The following is a 20,448-nucleotide window of genomic DNA, read 5'->3' as shown; positions in this document are numbered from 1 at the left end:
ACCTCTATCCACACCCTAACACCCCCACCAAACCTCTATCCACACCCTAACACCCCTACCAAACCTCTATCCACACCCTAACACTCCTACCAAACCTCTATCCACAACCTAACACCCCAACCAAACCTCTATCCACACCCTAACACCCCCACCAAACCTCTATCCACCTTAACACCCCCACCAAACCTCTATCCACACCCCAACACCCCCACCAAACCTCTATCCACACCCCAACACCCCCACCAAACCTCTATCCACACCCTAACACACCTACCAAACCTCTATCCACACCCCAACACCCCTACCAAACCTCTATCCACACCCCAACACCCCCACCAAACCTCTATCCACACCCTAACACCCCTACCAAACCTCTATCCACACCCTAACACCCCCACCAAACCTCTATCCACACCCTAACACTCCTACCAAACCTCTATCCACACCCCAACACCCCCACCAAACCTCTATCCACACCCTAACACCCCCACCAAACCTCTATCCACACCCCAACACCCCCACCAAACCTCTATCCACACCCTAACACTCCTACCAAACCTCTATCCACACCCCAACACCCCTACCAAACCTCTATCCACACCCCAACACCCCCACCAAACCTCTATCCACACCCTAACACCCCCACCAAACCTCTATCCACACCCCAACACCCCCACCAAACCTCTATCCACACCCTAACACCCCCACCAAACCTCTATCCACACCCTAACACCCCCACCAAACCTCTATCCACACCCTAACACCCCCACCAAACCTCTATCCACACCCTAACACCCCCACCAAACCTCTATCCACACCCTAACACCCCAACCAAACCTCTATCCACACCCTAACACCCCCACCAAACCTCTATCCACACCCTAACACCCCCACCAAACCTCTATCCACACCCTAACACCCCCACCAAACCTCTATCCACACCCTAACACCCCCACCAAACCTCTATCCACACCCTAACACCCCCACCAAACCTCTATCCACACCCTAACACCCCCACCAAACCTCTATCCACACCCCAACACCCCCACCAAACCTCTATCCACACCCTAACACCCCCACCAAACCTCTATCCACACCCTAACACCCCCACCAAACCTCTATCCACACCCTAACACCCCCACCAAACCTCTATCCACACCCTAACACCCCCACCAAACCTCTATCCACACCCTAACACCCCCCACCAAACCTCTATCCACACCCTAACACCCCCACCAAACCTCTATCCACACCCTAACACCCCCACCAAACCTCTATCCACACCCTAACACCCCCACCAAACCTCTATCCACACCCCAACACCGCTGCTTTCAGGTTCCCTTCACACGCTCCTGTAGGATTTGTCATGCCATCACACAGACAGACACATATCACTTCACACCAGGGGAGGCTGCTGAGGGGAGGACGGCTCATAATAATGGCCAGAATGGTGTGAAGGGAGTTGATACCATTCAGTTCACTCCATTATGAGCCGTCCTCCCCTCAGCAGCCTCCACTGCTTCACGCGCTCCTGTAGGATGTGTAATGCCATCCAATCGCAGTTCTCCAGAGAGAGAAATAGGGAACATTCCAGAGTGAGACCAGGCCAGGTTAAAACTCAGCCCGACAGGATGAATGATCACTGCTCACGCAATCACACACCTAACAACAGTGGTTTGGTTAGGGTCCACAGTTAGTGTGATATCACACACCTAACAACAGTGGTATGGTTAGGGTCCACAGTTAGTGTGATACCACACAATCACACACCTAACAACAGTGGTATGGTTAGGGTCCACAGTTAGTGTGATACCACACAATCACACACCTAACAACAGTGGTATGGTTAGGGTCCACAGTTAGTGTGATACCACACAATCACACACCTAACAACAGTGATATGGTTAGGGTCCACAGTTAGTGTGATACCACACAATCACACACCTAACAGTGGTATGGCTAGGGTGATACCACACAATCACACACCTAACAGTGGTATAGTTAGGGTGATACCACACAATCACACACCTAACAGTGGTATGGCTAGGGTGATACCACACAATCACACACCTAACAACAGTGGTATGGTTAGGGTGATACCACACAATCACACACCTAACAACAGTGATATGGTTACGGTCCACAGTTAGTGTGATACCACACAATCCACTCACACAGGGTAATGATCTAAATAGGGAACACATGCACTCAGTCACTTCCCCTCAACCCAACAAGGGTTTTATAGAAAGTCTAAATCTATCATATGATAGAGGATGAATGAGTCACTGCACATGCAAATCAGACCACAATCCAAGAATTGAGGGTTGAAATCCGTGCGTTCAATTAGGACCTCCAACCACAGTGTCATGTTTGGGTTCAAACGTCACACCAAGCTGGGATCACAACAATCTAAAAGAATCTTATTCCATCAATGATGCCTGATTCCTCATGTGTTTGGTTCTGGTGACCATTTCAATGGTTCCTCTATGAGGCTATAATGTGTCCTCTGACATACTGCTATGCAAATGGAACCCTATTCCCTATATAGTGCACTACTTTTGACCAGAGCCTTATGGAACCAGGTCAAAAGTAGTGCACTAAATAGGGTATAGGGTGCCATTTGAGAGACAACCATATAGCGCTGTGTTACGTGGGTAGGGTTGATTGGGGTGATTCTCATTTGACTGGGAGGAGTGAGTGTCGTCATGGAAGGTCAGTTCTCTGAACGAAACAACGTAACAAATCAATTCTGCAATTGGAAAAAAACAATGAATCACAGAGGACTATTATAGACCTGTCCTCACAGAGGACACTCCACATTCTTCTATGACACCTCTATTATAGACCTGTGTGTGCGCGTGTGTGTGTGTGTGTGTGTGTGTGTGTGGTTTAAGGTCGTAGACTATCACTTCAGCTTTAATAGACATCAGTACATATCAGATGATCATGTATAATAGTGTAGTTATGAGACACAGCTTCAACAGACAACACAACAACAGAAAGCGGTTTCAACAACACATTTTCATTCTACACCCTCCACCTACAGGGCCGCTGCAGGAGAAAGGAATTAGGTGGTTCAACTTCATTATAAAGCTAATACCATGAACTCTCAATATTATTCAAAACCACCCATCCAACCATTTACATTTGATCCCTTACAGAGCTCTTAAGATCAGAACAATGTGACCATTTACAAAGTGCATGATTTCATTAGTCTGTGAAAAAAGGCATAATGACATGTTTGATACCATTCTACTTTACTTGCCTAGTTCAAGTTTGAAGCATTTAAATGAGATGACACCAATGTCAGTTACAACATTCATATTTACAGTAATTACATTAGAATGAGTTGCTAATAACAGACCCTGAATCTCTGACATACCAGTACATGTTAAGTAGGTCGTTGTCAAAAACAGCTTCCCTGCAAAACCTGCACTCTTAAATCAAAACAGTAAATGGCTATGCCTGTTTACCATTCACACCATTATGGCTACGCCTGTTTACCATTCACACCATTATGGCTACGCCTGTCTACCATTCACACCATTATGGCTACGCCTGTCTACCATTCACACCATTATGGCTACGCCTGTCTACCATTCACACCATTATGGCTACGCCTGTCTACCATTCACACCATTATGGCTACGCCTGTCTACCATTCACACCATTATGGCTACGCCTGTCTACCATTCACACCATTATGGCTACGCCTGTCTACCATTCACACCATTATGGCTACGCCTGTCTACCATTCACACCATTATGGCTACGCCTGTCTACCATTCACACCATTATGGCTACGCCTGTCTACCATTCACACCATTATGGCTACGCCTGTCTACCATTCACACCATTATGGCTACGCCTGTCTACCATTCACACCATTATGGCTGCGCCTGTCTACCATTCACACCATTATGGCTACGCCTGTCTACCATTCACACCATTATGGCTACACCTGTCTACCATTCACACCATTATGGCTGTTTACACAGGCAGCCCAATTCAGGTATTTAGCCCAATTATTGGCAAAATATCAGATTTTTAGGGGGGCAAAATATTAGAATTGGCCTGCCTGTGTAAACACGGCCTGCCTGCCTGCGTAAACACGGCCTGCCTGCGTAAACACGGCCTGCCTGCGTAAACACGGCCTGCCTGCGTGAACACGGCCTGCCTGCGTGAACACGGCCTGCCTGCGTGAACACGGCCTGCCTGCGTGAACACGGCCTGCCTGTGTGAACACGGCCTATGTGCTCTCATCACAGTGGCACTTTATTTAGGACTAGTCAAAAGGTTGATTCCTTCAGCCCAACCAGCCAAACCCCTTTCAGAAACACTACAACACATCCTTCTGTACCACCTCTCACAGGTCAAAGGCAACAACATCCTGCCTGAGCAGCAGAAATTCAAATGGACCGCAGTCATATCACATGATCTGCAGTCATATCACATGATCTGCAGTCATATCACATGATCTGCAGTCATATCACATGATCTGCATCAAGAAAGATATGGAGTCCAGAGGAGGCTGGTTGGAGGAGCTGTAGGAGGATGGGCTCATTGTAATGGCTGGAATGGAATCAATGGAACGGTATCAAACACATCAAACACATGGAAACCACGTTTGACTCAGTTCCATTTATTCCATTCCGACCATTACAATGAACCTTTCCTCCTATAGATTCTTCCACCAGCCTCCACTGATGGAGTCATATCAAAGCACATGATGTTTATTTTCAAGTCTAAATTAGTTTCTCAGCAGCTACCGCCTGCCGTGTCTTTTGAACTTTAACCTCTGCAGGTCTCTTCCTACAGTTTGGAGATGAAGGGCCCTCGTACATGTCAGACCTTTACGGCTCCTATATTATCTTCATAATCAGTCTAAATGAGTGTCTCTCAGCCTGTCTGACCTTTCACCTCTAGACGTCCCCTACAGTTTGGAGATGAAGGGCCCTCGTACATGTCAGACCTTTACGGCTCCTATATTATCTTCATAATCAGTCTAAATGAGTGTCTCTCAGCCTGTCTGACCTTTCACCCCTAGACGTCCCCTACAGTTTGGAGATGAAGGGTAAGCCCTCGTACATGTCGGCCTTCAGTTTGCACCATTCAGCCAGCCTCTGGATGGCGCTCTTCTCCAGAGCCAGCACCGACGCTGCCTTGTTCAGTTTGGCTTCGTTCCTCTCCAGGTAGCGAGTTCCTTCCTCCTGCAGGAAGGTCAGCCTCTCCGGGCGGCTCTCGTCCAATGGGATGTCCTCGCTCATGTAGGGGTTGAAACGGAAGTAGGTGTTGGGTGGAAGGAGGGCGTCCAGCATGATGTGGACCTCTGACGGAGAGAGAAGAGGTGAGAGAGGTTAGGTCATGTTGCTGGAGTACAGTTAAATCATTGTATATCTTGATAGCTATCATGTTGTTAGTGTAGCTAGTTGAGAGGAAGCAGCTGTCTGGGAGAAGGAGAGAACATGAAGTGGACTTCTGATGAGGGACACAAAGTTAGTCCATATGTGACTGGTTTATTATGACTTCCTACTTTATAGAGATCCATCAAGTTGTTCATAGTGCCATCACCCACACACACTGACTAAACATCACTCAGACCATCTACACAGGTAGGAATCAGAGAGAGGTCAAGTACTGGGGAGCTGATGAATGAGAGGAATCAGAGAGAGGTGGAGTACTGGGGAGCTGATGAATGAGAGGAATCAGAGAGAGGTCAAGTACTGGGGAGCTGATGAATGAGAGGAATCAGAGAGAGGTCAAGTACTGGGGAACTGATGAATGAGAGGAATCAGAGAGAGGTCAAGTACTGGGGAACTGATGAATGAGAGGAATCAGAGAGAGGTCAAGTACTGGGGAGCTGATGAATGAGAGGAATCAGAGAGAGGTCAAGCACTGGGGAGCTGATGAATGAGAGGAATCAGAGAGAGGTCAAGTACTGGGGAGCTGATGAATGAGAGGAATCAGAGAGAGGTCAAGTACTGGGGAACTGATGAATGAGAGGAATCAGAGAGAGGTCAAGTACTGGGGAGCTGATGAATGAGAGGAATCAGAGAGAGGTCAAGTACTGGGGAACTGATGAATGAGAGGAATCAGAGAGAGGTCAAGTACTGGGGAGCTGATGAATGAGAGGAATCAGAGAGAGGTCAAGTACTGGGGAACTGATGAATGAGAGGAATCAGAGAGAGGTCAAGTACTGGGGAACTGATGAATGAGAGGAATCAGAGAGAGGTCAAGTACTGGGGAGCTGATGAATGAGAGGAATCAGAGAGAGGTCAAGTACTGGGGAACTGATGAATGAGAGGAATCAGAGAGAGGTCAAGTACTGGGGAGCTGATGAATGAGAGGAATCAGAGAGAGGTCAAGTACTGGGGAACTGATGAATGAGAGGAATCAGAGAGAGATCAAGTACTGGGGAGCTGATGAATGAGAGGAATCAGAGAGAGATCAAGCACTGGGGAGCTGATGAATGAGAGGAATCAGAGAGAGGTCAAGTACTGGGGAGCTGATGAATGAGAGGAATCAGAGAGAGGTCAAGCACTGGGGAGCTGATGAATGAGAGGAATCAGAGAGAGGTCAAGTACTGGGGAGCTGATGAATGAGAGGAATCAGAGAGAGGTCAAGTACTGGGGAGCTGATGAATGAGAGGAATCAGAGAGAGGTCAAGCACTGGGGAGCTGATGAATGAGAGGAATCAGAGAGAGATCAAGTACTGGGGAGCTGATGAATGAGAGGAATCAGAGAGAGGTCAAGCACTGGGGAGCTGATGAATGAGAGGAATCAGAGAGAGGTCAAGTACTGGGGAGCTGATGAACTTGATGTTCTGAGCTGTGTTGGTCAAAAGGAAATCATTGAAGGAGTGACTGAAATACAGCATGAGACAAAACAATGGTCTTCCAACTACCTACAGGGACTACATGCAGCGTCTGTTTTAGTGAAGCACATGTCTCTGACCGACTGGCTGGCTGACTGACTGACTGGCTGACTGGCTGACTGGCTGGCTGGCTGGCTGACAGCCTTTAATCTGATGTTAGAAATAACCTAATATGGTTTCAACCCTGTCAAAGGACAGATGTGGCACACAAACTACACACACCAACTACACACAGTACACCACACACACTCCATGGTCCCTTGGTGACCCACCCTCTGTGTCGGTGGCACTGCTGATGACGTTGGTGATCTTGGCTTTGAGACTGGTGGAGGTGGTGTTGTTCTTGTTGACGGTCTCATAGCGACCCGTACCCAGGGAGACAACACACTGCACTGGGGTGTTGGGCCACAGCAGCTTACACTCATGGATGGCCAACGCCGTGGGGTTGTTGATGAGGAGACCACCATCCTGGAAACACACAGAGACAATCTGACTTTAGAAAAATACCACAAGGATTTTAGACGGACCGGTATGTTGTTAAAATGTTTACATATCTGTGCTTTACTCATCTCATATGTATATACTGTACTTTACTCAACGCCACTCCGACATGGCTCGTCCTAATATTTATATATTCCTTAATTCCATTATTTTACTTTTAGGTTTGTGTTTATTGTTAGATATTACTGCACTATTGGTGCTAGAAACACAAGCATTTTGCTACACCTGCAATAACATTGCTAATGTGACCAACATTTGATTTAATGTCTGCTTTCTTATCTTGTATGTATAAGGTACATGACATTAAGCTTGGTAAATGTCTAATAATATTGAGGTAGAACACAGTAAATAACCATGTCCTAGTACATAATGTCTGAGGTAGAACACAGTAAATCACCATGTCCTAGTACATAATGTCTGAGGTAGAACACAGTAAATCACCATGTCCTAGTACATAATGTCTGAGGTAGAACACAGTAAATCACCACCATGTCCTAGTACATAATGTCTGAGGTAGAACACAGTAAATCACCATGTCCTAGTACATAATGTCTGAGGTAGAACAGAGTAAATCACCACCATGTCCTAGTACATAATGTCTGAGGTAGAACACAGTAAATCACCATGTCCTAGTACATAATGTCTGAGGTAGAACAGAGTAAATCACCATGTCCTAGTACATAATGTCTGAGGTAGAACAGAGTAAATAACCATGTCCTAGTACATAATGCCTGAGGTAGAACACAGTAAATCACCACCATGTCCTAGTACATAATGTCTGAGGTAGAACACAGTAAATCACCATGTCCTAGTACATAATGTCTGAGGTAGAACACAGTAAATCACCATGTCCTAGTACATAATGTCTGAGGTAGAACAGAGTAAATCACCATGTCCTAGTACATAATGTCTGAGGTAGAACAGAGTAAATAACCATGTCCTAGTACATAATGCCTGAGGTAGAACACAGTAAATCACCACCATGTCCTAGTACATAATGTCTGAGGTAGAACACAGTAAATCACCATGTCCTAGTACATAATGTCTGAGGTAGAACAGAGTAAATCACCATGTCCTAGTACATAATGTCTGAGGTAGAACACAGTAAATCACCACCATGTCCTAGTACATAATGTCTGAGGTAGAACACAGTAAATCACCATGTCCTAGTACATAATGTCTGAGGTAGAACAGAGTAAATCACCACCATGTCCTAGTACATAATGTCTGAGGTAGAACACAGTAAATCACCATGTCCTAGTACATAATGTCTGAGGTAGAACAGAGTAAATCACCATGTCCTAGTACATAATGTCTGAGGTAGAACAGAGTAAATAACCATGTCCTAGTACATAATGCCTGAGGTAGAACACAGTAAATCACCACCATGTCCTAGTACATAATGTCTGAGGTAGAACACAGTAAATCACCATGTCCTAGTACATAATGTCTGAGGTAGAACACAGTAAATCACCATGTCCTAGTACATAATGTCTGAGGTAGAACAGAGTAAATCACCATGTCCTAGTACATAATGTCTGAGGTAGAACAGAGTAAATAACCATGTCCTAGTACATAATGCCTGAGGTAGAACACAGTAAATCACCACCATGTCCTAGTACATAATGTCTGAGGTAGAACACAGTAAATCACCATGTCCTAGTACATAATGTCTGAGGTAGAACACAGTAAATCACCATGTCCTAGTACATAATGTCTGAGGTAGAACAGAGTAAATCACCATGTCCTAGTACATAATGTCTGAGGTAGAACAGAGTAAATCACCATGTCCTAGTACATAATGTCTGAGGTAGAACACAGTAAATCATCACCATGTCCTAGTACATAATGTCTGAGTTAGAACACAGTACATCACCATGTCCTAGTACATAATGTCTGAGGTAGAACACAGTAAATCACCATGTCCTAGTACATAATGCCTGAGGTAGAACACAGTAAATCACCACCATGTCCTAGTACATAATGTCTGAGGTAGAACACAGTAAATAACCATGTCCTAGTACATAATGTCTGAGGTAGAACACAGTAAATCACCATGTCCTAGTACATAATGCCTGAGGTAGAACACAGTAAATCACCACCATGTCCTAGTACATAATGTCTGAGGTAGAACACAGTAAATCACCATGTCCTAGTACATAATGTCTGAGGTAGAACACAGTAAATCACCATGTCCTAGTACATAATGCCTGAGGTAGAACACAGTAAATCACCATGTCCTAGTACATAATGTCTGAGGTAGAACACAGTAAATCACCATGTCCTAGTACATAATGTCTGAGGTAGAACAGAGTAAATCACCATGTCCTAGTACATAATGTCTGAGGTAGAACACAGTAAATCACCATGTCCTAGTACATAATGTCTGAGGTAGAACACAGTAAATCACCATGTCCTAGTACATAATGTCTGAGGTAGAACACAGTAAATCACCATGTCCTAGTACATAATGTCTGAGGTAGAACACAGTAAATCACCATGTCCTAGTACATAATGTCTGAGGTAGAACAGAGTAAATCACCATGTCCTAGTACATAATGTCTGAGGTAGAACACAGTAAATCACCATGTCCTAGTACATAATGTCTGAGGTAGAACACAGTAAATCACCATGTCCTAGTACATAATGTCTGAGGTAGAACAGAGTAAATCACCATGTCCTAGTACATAATTGTTTTTTTTTTTTTTTTTTTTTTTTTTTTACCTTTATTTTACTAGGCAAGTCAGTTAAGAACAAATTCTTATTTTCAATGACGGCCTAGGAACAGTGGGTTAACTGCCTGTTCAGGGGCAGAACGACAGATTTGTACCTTGTCAGCTCGGGGATTTGAACTTGCAACCTTTCGGTTACTAGTCCAACACTCTAACCACTAGGCTACGCTGCCGCCCCAAGGGGGTGGCACCAAGGGGTCTGAGGTAGAACACAGTAAATCATCACCATGTCCTAGTACATAATGCCTGAGGTAGAACACAGTAAATCACCATGTCCTAGTACATAATGTCTGAGGTAGAACACAGTAAATCACCATGTCCTAGTACATAATGTCTGAGGTAGAACACAGTAAATCATCACCATGTCCTAGTACATAATGTCTGAGGTAGAACACAGTAAATCACCATGTCCTAGTACATAATGTCTGAGGTAGAACACAGTAAATCACCACCATGTCCTAGTACATAATGTCTGAGGTAGAACACAGTAAATCACCACCATGTCCTAGTACATAATGCCTGAGGTAGAACACAGTAAATAACCATGTCCTAGTACATAATGCCTGAGGTAGAACACAGTAAATCACCACCATGTCCTAGTACATAATGTCTGAGGTAGAACACAGTAAATAACCATGTCCTAGTACATAATGTCTGAGGTAGAACACAGTAAATCACCATGTCCTAGTACATAATGCCTGAGGTAGAACACAGTAAATCACCATGTCCTAGTACATTATGTCTGAGGTAGAACACAGTAAATAACCATGTCCTAGTACATAATGCCTGAGGTAGAACACAGTAAATCACCACCATGTCCTAGTACATTATGCTTGAGGTAGAACACAGTAAATAACCATGTCCTAGTACATAATGTCTGAGGTAGAACACAGTAAATCACCATGTCCTAGTACATAATGTCTGAGGTAGAACACAGTAAATCACCATGTCCTAGTACATAATGTCTGAGGTAGAACACAGTAAATCACCATGTCCTAGTACATAATGCCTGAGGTAGAACACAGTAAATCACCACCATGTCCTAGTACATAATGTCTGAGGTAGAACACAGTAAATCACCATGTCCTAGTACATAATGTCTGAGGTAGAACACAGTAAATCACCATGTCCTAGTACATAATGTCTGAGGTAGAACACAGTAAATAACCATGTCCTAGTACATTATGTCTGAGGTAGAACACAGTAAATCACCATGTCCTAGTACATAATGTCTGAGGTAGAACACAGTAAATCACCATGTCAGTGCTGCTCTGTATCTAAACACCAGGCCCTGATCAATACTGCTCTGTATCTAAACACCAGGCCCTGATCAATGCTGCTCTGCATATAAACACCAGGCCCTGATCAATGCTGCTCTGCATCTAAACACCAGGCCCTGATCAATACTGCTCTGTATCTAAACACCAGGCCCTGATCAATACTGCTCTGTATCTAAACACCAGGCCCTGATCAATGCTGCTCTGTATCTAAACACCAGGCCCTGATCAATGCTGCTCTGTATCTAAACACCAGGCCCTGATCAATTCTGCTCTGTATCTAAACACCAGGCCCTGATCAATGCTGCTCTGTATCTAAACACCAGGCCCTGATCAATACTGCTCTGTATCTAAACACCAGGCCCTGATCAATACTGCTCTGTATCTAAACACCAGGCCCTGATCAATGCTGCTCTGTATCTAAACACCAGGCCCTGATCAATGCTGCTCTGCATCTAAACACCAGGCCCTGATCAATGCTGCTCTGTATCTAAACACCAGGCCCTGATCAATACTGCTCTGTATCTAAACACCAGGCCCTGATCAATGCTGCTCTGTATCTAAACACCAGGCCCTGATCAATGCTGCTCTGTATCTAAACACCAGGCCCTGATCAATGCTGCTCTGTATCTAAACACCAGGCCCTGATCAATACTGCTCTGTATCTAAACACCAGACCCTGATCAATACTGCTCTGTATCTAAACACCAGGCCCTGATCAATGCTGCTCTGTATCTAAACACCAGGCCCTGATCAATGCTGCTCTGCATCTAAACACCAGGCCCGGATCAATGCTGCTCTGTATCTAAACACCAGGCCCTGATCAATACTGCTCTGCATCTAAACACCAGGCCCTGATCAATGCTGCTCTGTATCTAAACACCAGGCCCTGATCAATGCTGCTCTGTATCTAAACACCAGGCCCTGATCAATGCTGCTCTGTATCTAAACACCAGGCCCTGATCAATACTGCTCTGCATCTAAACACCAGGCCCTGATCAATACTGCTCTGTATCTAAACACCAGGCCCTGATCAATACTGCTCTGTATCTAAACACCAGGCCCTGATCAATACTGCTCTGCATCTAAACACCAGGCCCTGATCAATGCTGCTCTGTATCTAAACACCAGGCCCTGATCAATGCTGCTCTGTATCTAAACACCAGGCCCTGATCAATACTGCTCTGTATCTAAACACCAGGCCCTGATCAATGCTGCTCTGTATCTAAACACCAGGCCCTGATCAATGCTGCTCTGTATCTAAACACCAGGCCCTGATCAATGCTGCTCTGTATCTAAACACCAGGCCCTGATCAATACTGCTCTGTATGTAAACACCAGGCCCTGATCAATGCTGCTCTGTATCTAAACACCAGGCCCTGATCAATGCTGCTCTGTATCTAAACACCAGGCCCTGATCAATGCTGCTCTGTATCTAAACACCAGGCCTGTTTAAGCTTCCTGACCTGGGACTACGAGGCTGTTCTACTGGCCCACCAAGCTTGTGGAAACACGTCCCTATCAACCCCTCCAGGGCTGGTGAGGAGTGGTCCACAGTCTAATACATCCCAGAGATGAATAGACCAGACCAGAGTCTGCTTGCCTGTGATAGTGGTCTGAATAACAAGGAGTTAAACGTATGGTAGAAATGTCTTTCTGACCAGCCCAACAAAAGGGAAACAGTGTATTACCCATACAGGGTAGGATAGCTCAATTACCTCAATGTTGTACAATCACCTCAACAGAGTCGGTGCTCCACAGTAGAAAGAGGCTTTGATACGGTGCAATTAATTATTCAAGTCTCATTTCCAGAAGCAGTTGTGAATGTCAGCGGCTGCAGACAGACAAGATTAGCCAGACACAGAGGGTAAGTAAGGGCTCTCTCTCTCTCACACACACACACACACTTACTTGAGAGTGTGTGTGTCAGGCTACTCTATGTGCTCCAGACACTAGCTGAGCAGTGACCTCGTCTTGGCAAAGCCAGGTTTAGTCTTTTTAAGTTATGTCTTCCCTCTCTCCCTCTTAGCTACCCTCTCCAAGTCCACTTACTCTTGGACTTCATCCACTAAGCCTGCGTCCAAAATGGCACCCTATTTCCTATATAGTGCACTACTTCTGAGAGCCCTATGGGCCCTGGTAATAAGTAATGCACTACGTAGGGAATAGGGTGTAGTTTGGAACGCACACTGGGTGAAGGGTTTTCTAACTGGGCTGTTTGGATAGGATTAAACTGCTAAAACAATGATCTACTCATGGTGAACTGTGGGAGAGAGTGTGGCTCACAATAAGGCCTTGACCCCTGCTGACTGCAGGTCAAAGGTCGTTTCCACTCTGTGGGGGTCAGAGCTACAACAGCTCTCTGGGCTAAGCCTCTCTCTCAACAACCTCACTGGCTTCTCACTACAGAGACACTGAAGAGAAACAAGACAATGAGTCTCCAGTGTTGCCATGGCGTTATGTTCAGCACTGCCTCTTCTAAAAACACTGAAGGAATTAGAATAAGGAAGTGGGCCCTGACTTACATGAAAGTCTCACTATTTGGGCTTTCAAACTAGAGGAAATGTCAGTCAACAGTGATAGTGAACATATTACAAGACAATTCTCAGTGCTAACTTGTTTTTAATCAGGTGATTATTTTTTTGTTCCTCAGGCTCTTGAGACCTGTTAACCAACAAGCCAACGTGATTCTCCTGTTGTGCATCATCGTGACTAAGCAGAGATTTCATGGCACCTTAATGCATCTGGACACTTCGCTGCAGGCCTCATGATTAAACACTGAACTAGCCAAATAAAACCTTGCCTGGCTGCAATTAAACTGTGACCAGATCACTGGTCTTTATGTTATGATGCAGTATGTCCCTGGTACAGTGTGACCAGATCACTGGTCTTTATGTTATCATGATGCAGTATGTCCCTGGTACAGTGTGACCAGATCACTGGTCTTTATGTTATGATGCAGTATGTCCCTGGTACAGTGTGACCAGATCACTGGTCTTTATGTTATCATGATGCAGTATGTCCCTGGTACAGTGTGACCAGATCACTGGTCTTTATGTTATCATGATGCAGTATGTCCCTGGTACAGTGTGACCAGATCACTGGTCTTTATGTTATGATGCAGTATGTCCCTGGTACAGTGTGACCAGATCACTGGTCTTTATGTTATCATGATGCAGTATGTCCCTGGTACAGTGTGACCAGATCCCTGGTCTTTATGTTATCATGATGCAGTATGTCCCTGGTACAGTGTGACCAGATCACTGGTCTTTATGTTATCATGATGCAGTATGTCCCTGGTACAGTGTGACCAGATCACTGGTCTTTATGTTATCATGATGCAGTATGTCCCTGGTACAGTGTGACCAGATCACTGGTCTTTATGTTATGATGCAGTATGTCCCTGGTACAGTGTGACCAGATCACTGGTCTTTATGTTATCATGATGCAGTATGTCCCTGGTACAGTGTGACCAGATCACTGGTCTTTATGTTATCATGATGCAGTATGTCCCTGGCAAACTAACATGCTGAAGGTAACAAGCTGTGAAGGAAGTTCTGTGGAACCACAGTTCAGTGCCTCTGTCAAAATAACAACCAAGCTTTGTTCTGGTACCTTCTTAGAGTTAGAGGACTCTAGATGGATAAAAACCTGTGTTGGCATGGCCATTGCGGGCTTCCACAATTTTAAAGAAGTCTGGGTGGGACTTCCTATGGGTTAAGGAAGGATCACATTATTCCATCCGGGTCATCAGGAGGGACCAGCGAATGAATTATACCGATGAGCAAACACTAGGTGGGCATACTTTCAGTTTGTTTGCTAAATCATAGATGTAGTAGAAGAAGAAAATGGACTGCTTCAAAATGGAGATGGCCTCGATGGTGCTGCCTGTGCACTCACTGACACCACAATAAAACATATATAAAGATCTCTATCTATCCATGTGGGAGACAGAGAGAGAGAGAGAGAGAGAGACAGACAGAGAGAGAGACAGACAGAGAGAGAGACAGAGAGAGAAAATATGTTGACAAGGGAGAGCAAACACAGGATGTCTGAATGTCTAGGAAGTTTGAGAGAATGTTGATATTGACTGACTATAGTTCCAGCCACACACTTACAGAGAGAGAACACTATTGGCCCTCCCTGTTTATTTATTTCTTTGTTAGTTATACCTGTTAGTAGAGGTCGACCGATTAATCGGAATGGCCGATTTCAAGTTTTCATAACAATCGGAAATCGGTATTTTTGGGCGCCGATTTGCCGAATTTTTAAAATATATTTTTTTACACCTTTATTTAACTAGACAAGTCAGTTAAGAACACATTCTTATTTTCAATGACGGCCTAGGAATGGTGGGTTAACTGCCTCGTTCAGGGGCAGAAAGACAGATTTTCACCTTGTCAGCTCGGGGAATCCAATCTTGCAACCTTACAGTTAACTAGTCCAACGCAATAACGACCTGCCTCTCTCTCGTTGCACTCCACAAGGAGACTGTTACGCAAATGCAGTAAGCCAAGGTAAGTTGCTAGCTAGCATTAAACTTATCTTATAAAAAACAATCAATCATAATCACTAGTTAACTACACATGGTTGATGATATTACTAGATATTATTTAGCTTGTCCTGTGTTGCATATAATCTGACTGAGCATACAAGCATACAAGTATCTGACTGAGCGGTGGTAGGCAGAAGCAGGCGGGTAAACATTCATTCAAACAGCACTTTCGTGCATTTTGCCAGCAGCTCTTCGTTGTGCGTCAAGCATTGCGCTCTTTATGACTTCAAGCATATCAACTAAACTAAACTAAAAAAAAACGATTAAATTCTCATGTTTTCAACAAGGAAATTGGAATTGGAATTTCAGTTTACTTATACAAAGAAAAAAGCAATGTCATAATTTCACAAGTAAGATAATTTGGCCATGAGCTTGGAATGAAATCCCCATTACAACAGCAGGTCATTTATCTAGCTATAACAAACAAACCTGCTCATTTAAATCCCCATAACAGCAGGTAATTTATCTAGCTATAACAAACAAACCTGCTCATTTAAATCCCCATAACAGCAGGTCATTTAGCTATAACAAACAAACCTGCTCATTTAAATCCCCATAACAGCAGGTCATTTAGCTATAACAAACAAACCTGCTCATTTAAATCCCCATAACAGCAGATCATTTATCTAGCTATAACAAACAAACCTGCTCATTTAAATCCCCATAACAGCAGGTCATTTAGCTATAACAAACAAACCTGCTCATTTAAATCCCCATAACAGCAGGTCATTTAGCTATAACAAACAAACCTGCTCATTTAAATCCTCATAACAGCAGGTCATTTAGCTAGCTATAACAAACAAACCTGCTCATTTAAATCCCCATAACAGCAGGTCATTTAGCTAGCTATAACAAACAAACCTGCTCATTTAAATCCCCATAACAGCAGGTCATTTAGCTAGCTATAACAAACAAACCTGCTCATTTAAATCCCCATAACAGCAGGTCATTTAGCTATAACAAACAAACCTGCTCATTTAAATCCCCATAACAGCAGGTCATTTAGCTATAACAAACAAACATGCTCATTTAAATCCCCATAACAGCAGGTCATTTAGCTAGCTATAACAAACAAACCTGCTCATTTAAATCCCCATAACAGCAGGTCATTTAGCTATAACAAACAAACCTGCTCATTTAAATCCCCATAACAGCAGGTCATTTAGCTATAACAAACAAACCTGCTCATTTAAATCCCCATAACAGCAGGTCATTTAGCTAGCTATAACAAACAAACCTGCTCATTTAAATCCCCATAACAGCAGGTCATTTAGCTAGCTATAACAAACAAACCTGCTCATTTAAATCCCCATAACAGCAGGTCATTTAGCTAGCTATAACAAACAAACCTGCTCATTTAAATCCCCATAACAGCAGGTCATTTAGCTAGCTATAACAAACAAACCTGCTCATTTAAATCCCCATAACAGCAGGTAATTTAGCTAGCTATAACAAACAAACCTGCTCATTTAGCTATAACAAACAAACCTGCTCATTTAAATCCCCATAACAGCAGGTAATTTATCTAGCTATAACAAACAAACCTGCTCATTTAAATCCCCATAACAGCAGGTCATTTAGCTATAACAAACAAACCTGCTCATTTAAATCCAGCCTGAGAGTCCCTGACTGAGGCTTCTCAGCTTCTCTTCATGCACGATATCCTAACACAACACTAGCACAAAATGGATGTACTGGCTCTAGTCTCATTGTTTAGCTGTGTCCAGATGGGCAGATGACCGGGACTGGGAGGGAGGACATGTTGCATTCAGCTGAGGCAGAAGAGATCACATTTTCTGTCCCATTTCCTCTTGAACACTGGGGAGGTCGAACTGGGAGCCACGCTCTGCTCATCTCCCCTCTAGACTCTGGGTGTCCCACAAATAGCACCCTATTCCCTATGTAGTGCACTACTATAGGGTTATGGTCAAAAGTACTGCACTATATAGAGAATAGGGTGGCATTTGGGACGTATCCTCTCTGTCAGTGTATTTATGATGGAACAACATTCATGCCAGTAAAACAAACACCAGTGAACTAAACTGCAGCACATGGCCGAGCCAGACTAGCTACATGTTTAAATATACCAGATCACTGTGTATTAGTTCACCATGACTCTACTATAGAACCAGTACTATACAACCGTAGCAGGTGGTGTGGTAAGCCCAACGCATTAACCGGGGGCTCACTGCCTGCCCTCCAGGACATCTACAGCACCCGGTGTCACATGAAGGACAAGAAGATCCTCAAGGACCTCAGCCTCCCGAGCCACGGCCTGTTCACCCCGCTAACATCTAGAAGATCATCAAGGACCTCAGCCTCCCGAGCCACGGCCTGTTCACCCCACTAACATCTAGAAGATCCTCAAGGACCTCAGCCACCCGAGCCACGGCCTGTTCACCCCGCTAACACCTAGAAGATCATCAAGGACCTCAGCCACCCGAGCCACGGCATGTTCACCCCGCTAACACCTAGAAGATCATCAAGGACCTCAGCCACCCGAGCCACGGCCTGTTCACCCCACTAACACCTAGAAGATCATCAAGGACCTCAGCCTCCCGAGCCACAACCTGTTCACCCCGCTAACATCTAGAAGATCATCAAGGACCTCAGCCACCCGAGCGACAACCTGTTCACCCCGCTAACATCTAGAAGATCATCAAGGACCTCAGCCACCCGAGCCACGGCCTGTTCACCCCGCTAACATCTAGAAGATCATCAAGGACCTCAGCCTCCCGAGCCACGGCATGTTCACCCCGCTAACACCTAGAAGATCATCAAGGACCTCAGCCACCCGAGCCACGGCCTGTTCACCCCGCTAACATCTAGAAGATCATCAAGGACCTCAGCCACCCGAGCCACGGCCTGTTCACCCCGCTAACATCTAGAAGATCATCAAGGACCTCAGCCACCCGAGCCACGGCCTGTTCACCCCGCTAACACCTAGAAGATCATCAAGAACCTCAGCCACCCGAGCCACGGCCTGTTCACCCCGCTAACACCTAGAAGATGATCCATCCTTACAGAACACGGAACACTATTCTGATTCCAGATGATCCATCCTTACAGAACACGGAACACTATTTTGATTCCAGATGATCCATCCTTACAGAACACGGAACACTATTCTGATTCCAGATGATCCATCCTTACAGAACACTATTCTGATTCCAGATGATCCATCCTTACAGAACACGGAACACTATTCTGATTCCAGATGATCCATCCTTACAGAACACGGAACACTATTCTGATTCCAGATGATCCATCCTTACAGAACACGGAGCACTATTCTGATTCCAGATGATCAACCCTTACAGAACACGGAACACTATTCTGATTCCAGATGATCAACCCTTACAGAACACGGAACACTCAACATGCTCTAACTTTTTCTCCATCTTCATTAGGAAGTTGTTTTCTTTACCATTTGATGGCTGTGGTGCCAATTTGTCATGTCATTTGAAAGGGCTGTTTCTCAGCTTTCAAAATATGTACCATGTTTTCATATACGGTTTGACACCAGCAAATGTAGCTGGTTAATGCATGCAGAGGTCCTGGTCTGAGTACATCTCAGAGCAGTTAGCTGGTTAATGCATGCAGAGGTCCTGGTCTGAGTACATCTCAGAGCAGTTAGCTGGTGTTCTAAAGCCTAGTGTTTCCATTCCCCTTTAAAACACAGATTTTTTATGGACGGGCTGGTGGGCTGGTGGGCGTCTCCATCCGGACTGACTGAGAGCAGAGGGAGTTCAGCTGTCAACTGGTTTCTCAGCCAAGAGCTAAAGCTGCTACTTGCATGTTAATACACACACACACACACACACACACACACACACACACACACACAATACATGAAACAGAACATAAAGGGATTAGTGATAAGAGTCTATTGACTATGTAATAGCATATTAGTTAGGCCAGTCCACTGGGTATGTAGCATTGTCAGAGAAGGGACAGGGAGCTAAAGGGACATTATGGATAATGAAAGCACTGTGTCATGAAATGGACTTCGCCTTATCAAAATGTTGAAGCAGGAAGTTCAATGATTAAAAGGAGGTTCATCCAAGATAACAGCCAAGTCTCGTGACAAGCTACGGATTCAAATGATTACTGGCACATTAAAACGACCAAATATGTCCATTGATCAGTAGAGAAAACTCCAAAAACAACCCAGCTCTCTGAAGAGGCGAGTCAAGAACTGTGGACTTTGAATACATCTCTAGTCTACACTCTCCTCTTTGGTCTGTTGTGAAGCTTTTGAGACAAGGGAAACAGGGCCAAAAACACAGTGGCACACAGTAAATAAAGCACGTCACCAAATCATCCATCTCTCTCCACACACACACAGATCTCACACCGACTAACCCTGTGGCGTGTGCGTGCGGTGCGTGTTTAAATATCAATAAATGATTGGAGTGTGTGTGGCAGGGCACTGTGCTCCTTTGTGAATGCCTGATCAAAGGGGCTGTGTGGCAGGCAGGCAGCGACCTCTCCTTTCAGACTCTGGGT

At 44.7% G+C, this 20,448-nt stretch overlaps 1 protein-coding gene across 2 annotated transcripts in view; it reads right to left on the bottom strand.

Annotated features, from left to right (window-relative positions):
* Positions 1–3,003: 3,003 nt before the first annotated feature.
* Positions 3,004–20,448, bottom strand: part of LOC110503752 (calcium-independent phospholipase A2-gamma-like) — a 36,363-nt gene continuing 18,918 nt past the window's right edge. For both annotated transcript variants that reach the window (XM_036956879.1, XM_036956880.1), the window contains 2 exons: positions 7,147–7,342; positions 3,004–5,329 (listed from right to left, as the gene is read on the bottom strand). In XM_036956879.1, coding sequence (XP_036812774.1) covers positions 5,055–5,329; positions 7,147–7,342 — 471 coding nt within the window. In that variant the 3' untranslated portion in view covers positions 3,004–5,054. The remainder of the gene's footprint in view (positions 5,330–7,146; positions 7,343–20,448) is intronic.

This window comes from Oncorhynchus mykiss, chromosome 21 (assembly GCF_013265735.2).
Source record: "Oncorhynchus mykiss isolate Arlee chromosome 21, USDA_OmykA_1.1, whole genome shotgun sequence".
Lineage (NCBI taxonomy): Eukaryota > Metazoa > Chordata > Actinopteri > Salmoniformes > Salmonidae > Oncorhynchus > Oncorhynchus mykiss.
This window is presented reverse-complemented; position numbering and strand designations above follow the sequence as displayed.